This window comes from Poecilia reticulata, linkage group LG12 (assembly GCF_000633615.1).
Source record: "Poecilia reticulata strain Guanapo linkage group LG12, Guppy_female_1.0+MT, whole genome shotgun sequence".
Classification (NCBI taxonomy): Eukaryota; Metazoa; Chordata; class Actinopteri; order Cyprinodontiformes; family Poeciliidae; genus Poecilia; species Poecilia reticulata.
Window position 1 is genome coordinate 653,096 of NC_024342.1, and position 4,500 is coordinate 657,595.

At 37.1% G+C, this 4,500-nt stretch overlaps 2 protein-coding genes across 5 annotated transcripts in view; both read right to left on the bottom strand.

Annotated features, from left to right (window-relative positions):
* Positions 1–470, bottom strand: part of dcp2 (decapping mRNA 2) — a 12,258-nt gene extending 11,788 nt beyond the window's left edge. The window contains exon 1 of one of the 2 annotated variants that reach the window (XM_008423093.2): positions 242–470. In XM_008423093.2, coding sequence (XP_008421315.1) covers positions 242–309 — 68 coding nt within the window. In that variant the 5' untranslated portion in view covers positions 310–470. The remainder of the gene's footprint in view (positions 1–241) is intronic. The other variant, XM_008423092.2, reaches the window with a different exon arrangement.
* Positions 471–3,442: 2,972 nt separating this feature from the next.
* The window catches only part of cenpa (histone H3-like centromeric protein A), a 6,766-nt gene continuing 5,708 nt past the window's right edge, over positions 3,443–4,500 (bottom strand). For all 3 annotated transcript variants that reach the window (XM_008423096.2, XM_008423094.2, XM_008423095.2), the window contains exon 5: positions 3,443–3,925. In XM_008423096.2, the coding sequence (XP_008421318.1) occupies positions 3,797–3,925 (129 nt within the window). In that variant the 3' untranslated portion in view covers positions 3,443–3,796. The remainder of the gene's footprint in view (positions 3,926–4,500) is intronic.

The following is a 4,500-nucleotide window of genomic DNA, read 5'->3' on the forward strand; positions in this document are numbered from 1 at the left end:
TCCAGCAGTGGTTCCCAGCACTACATGCAGTTTCCTTCAGGCTCCAGCAGTGGTTCCCAGCACTACATGCAGTTTCTGACAGAAACAATAATGGCTGCGTACTGAACGCAAACATGCCTACTCTGATTTAGGACACAAACAAATTAATCCAGTGTAACACACTTTACAAAACGGAAAGCATGTAACAACATTTTACTGCCCTAGAGTAGCAAACAGTCGGAGCCAGTGAACCGTCTCCTACCTGCACAGATCGTCTAGTACGCTGGTGGGAATTTCCACTCTTTTGGTTTCCATGCTGGCTGAAAACATCACGCTTCTGTCTCAGAGTACTTATGTAACAAACATCCTTCGGTTATATTCCCACTATAGTTATAATTCTGCCCTCAAACAGAAAACTAAAGAGACTGAGCTCCGAGGTTCCCACCAGGAAAACAGACCGCTTCTCTGCTAAGCATGCGCAAACCTAAACAATGTTTTCTTCTGGTTTCCGGAGGTTTCGTGGACTTCACTGCCCCCCAGAGGCGAATAATAAAAAAACTTTGGTATGACAAGCTTCTTAGGAGATCCAGTAGTAAATAGGACATTTCTTCTCCATAATTTTAAATTTTCTATTCACTCACGTACATTTGACAAACTGTTTATCCTGAATGTTAAAAATTAAAAATGAATCCACACATTACAGGCTTGTAGGCTGAATTTCTGTAAATTGTATTAAAAAATGTTCAAAAGCCTAAACACTCCAGTCAGAGTTCTAATGAGAATAAAATTAAATATTTCACTAGCTTCTCTTACTATATTATCTGTCAGCTACAGAATACTACTTAGACCTTTTCTTCTTAAATATAAAGCCCCAAATAATCAAATTATTAAATATCTGATTGTTCCATATGTTCTAAAACTCTCAAACTGCAAGTTTACTGGCGGTTTCTAGAGGTTCTTAAAATAGAATGGGAGGCAGATTCTTCATTTATCAAGCTCCTCTCCTGTAAAACTAGCTCCCAGTTTGTCGGTAAGGCTGGTTCCTTGACTATACTTTTAAGGTTAATTGACTTTCATTTTAATAAGTTTTATCCAATTTTTATTAGACTTTAGTTTGTGGTTGAGAAATGATGGTCACATGAGAAAGAGATGAACTTCACAAAAGATATTCAGTCTACTGTGCTGTTTAAAGAACATTGGTGCTCTGGCCACAGAATGACACTGTGATATTGTAATGCAGAGCTTTACTGAGCAGATAAGCTTATTGCATTGTAAAAGTAGTGTTAAAAGATCCTAGGACTGACCTCTGATTGAAGGAGGAGTACGTTCAATCATTTGTTACATAAACCTTGTTGTTCTTGAAAAGGGTTTGCATATTGCATAGACTGTAACAGACATCTGGCCAGAGACCAGAAGTACGTTATCTACACCGTATGAGACTGTAACAATTAAGTCTGGAAGTCTAGGACCAACAATTCTATTTTCTTGAGGAATCTAAGATTCTTCAAGGTTTGCTGTAAGATCCTGCAGATCTTCTATAAATTTGTTGTTCAGTGTCATCTCATCTGTTATCTGTTGGGGCAGCAGCATCAGAGCCAGGGAGCTGAAAAAGAAGGCTGGTTCTGTTCTGGGACAACTGTGAAACCTTTGGAAATGATGCAAAGAAGGATTCTTCATAGGACCAAGAAAATCATGAACAACCCTGACCATCCTCTTCATGAGGGAGCTTCTTTAGAAAACAGTCAGATACTCTGTTTTCTGAAGAACTATGCAAATCTGAAGAAGTCAGAGGCTTCTTCAGATTCACTGTAATACAGACTGCTAGGAGAAATCTTTCCTGCCAACAACCACCCTGATGAAAAATAATATATTTACGTATATTTTAAATATGCTGTATTTTTCTGAAATGCATTTTTAATGTTATCAAGTGGACATATTAAAAATATAAAATAAATTAAAAATAATTAAAAATGCTCCTAAAAATGTAGTTTGGTACAATTTCTAAAAGTATTTTATTTTTCTAAAATATACTTTAAATTCTAATTAAATATACTACTAAAATTATACTTTGGATAATCCTTTTCAAAATACAATTTGCATGTATTTGCAAAAATTTATATTTTAAATGTACATTTTAAAAATGTATTACAAATATTTACAAATACTTTTATGAAGTTGTATTTTGGGTAATATTTTCAAATAGGTTGTATCTATTTAGCAAACCTAAATTTGTAAATTAATACCATCCATCCATCCATCCATCCATCCATCTTCTTCCGCTTATCCGGGGTCGGGTCGCGGAGGCAGCAGCTTCAGAAGGGAGGCCCAGACTTCCCTCTCCCCAGCCACTTCTTCCAGCTCCTCTGGGGGAATCCCAAGGCGTTCCCAGGCCAGCCGAGAGACGTAATCCCTCCAGCGTGTCCTGGGTCTTCCCCTGGGCCTCCTCCCGGAACACCTCACCAGGGAGGCGTCCAGGAGGCATCCTTATTTTATATATTAAGTATATAAAATCTTAACATACTTGAAGCCAGACTAATCATCTATATTATCAAAAATGCTATCTATATTATTGAAAAACATTTAATTAATATTTGTAAATACTTGGTAAATAGTGACTAAGTATCCTTCAGTGAAACACTTTCAGTGTTTACATATGTGCTAACGATATGTTAGATACGTTACATATGTGCACCTTTATTAGGTGCTTTAATAATCTTTTACTATTTTGTTAAAATAGCAAAAAAATAAATTAAAAATAAACAATCCTTACTGTGGGACTTACTGTACTGGTTAAAGTAATTTGTTCATGCCTCAAAACAAATGCATGACAAAAAAAAGCTTTATACTTGTGTACTAAGTACACTTTTATATACTTTTAGTTATTCCCAAAAAGCATGTGATCATACACTTCAAATTGTGATTTTCTACAATTACAATTAACATACATTAAGCACTAAATTAGTTGTTCCAAAATACCATACTTCAAGTTATATAATCCTTAAATTTGAAGTATATTGATGATTAGTCTGGCTTCAAGTATGTTAAGATTTTATATACTTAATATATTTATTTTTCACAAGGGCATCACTATCTATAATAACTCTTAAGAATCTGAATTGAGTTACAACATTTAATTTCCCTTTGGGATCAATAGAGTATTTTTGAGTTGAATTTGAAGAAAACACAGCATCAGTGGCGAGTCAGGACTTGTGAGGCAGCTGGCGAGCATTGACGATAGCGTTACTCAGGTTTACAAATGTTTGATTTGTTCGCAATGTGGACACATAGTGGAATAAGTCCGCTGGGTACTAGTGAAGGTATTCTGTTGAACGGATGATTGTCAGATTGACTGCAGTGCTGAGGAAGCTGGAGAAGCTAATGGCAGCTAATGGCCACTCTCAGATTCTAGAAGGGCTGAGATGAGCGGAAAACTAAAAATCCACACAAAAAGTTAAAGAAAACATATTATAGATGAAATAAGTTTATTCTGATGAACAATAAAAATGTACACATCATTATACTTTTAGTAAATGCCTTTAAAACAGTGAATGAACGGACTATCAATGAACCACAGCTGCAAGAAACACATCTGTCAACAGTCTCTCTGTTGCATTTCTTTGTAGAAATAATGTGTCCACTTTCCAACTGTAAAAACAAAAATCAGGTTGAAAACTGTCTTGCTTTCAGAAGCCTATTTAAAACCAGTTTTTAAATTTTAACTGGGCACTGAATCAACACAGCAGAAAAGATGTGGAAATGGGGACCAAGCCACGAGTATCCAAAAGCTGCTGGGATTCTCTCAGCTGTTGTGTGGACGTTACATGCGATCCACCCCACGGAGCCTCCTGGCCAGCTGAATGTCCCGTGGGAATACTGTGACTCTCTTGGCGTGGATGGCACACAAGTTGGCATCTGACAAGAGCAAGACAAGAAAGGCCTCTGCAGCCTGGACACAGAGAGAGAGAGAGAGAGAGAGGGCAAGTGGTTAAATACTGGTTGAAAGTTTACCTTGCTCAATAATATATAGAATTTCTCTGCATTTAACTGGGTACAACTTCTTTTTGGGTTCATACAACACCTTCTGTAAATGTTAAAACTAAATATCAATTTGAAATACTAAGCAAGGAAACCAATTACAAAGAAGAAGTGCCTTAGACCTGATGTCCTGAGTATAAATGAATGATATGATTTCTGACTGTTGTACTGATGGACATTCTGTATACTTCTTGTATCCGTCCGTCCGTCCGTCATCATCATACAGACTTATCCCTAGTGGGGTCGCCAGAAGTGATGGTTCCCATTTCCAGCAGTCAATGGGCGAGAGGCGGGATCACTCTGGACAAGTCACCAGTCCTTGTATAATTGTGTTAACATTTCTTGTTGTTATTATATCAATAATAAAAATAAATATCTTTCTGCTGTTATCTGCACATCTTGATTGTTTACAGTTTTATTGACACGGGTGCATTGTGCTATGGGCGGCAGCCAAGGGAGGGGACCCTGGCGGTCTGATCCTCGGCT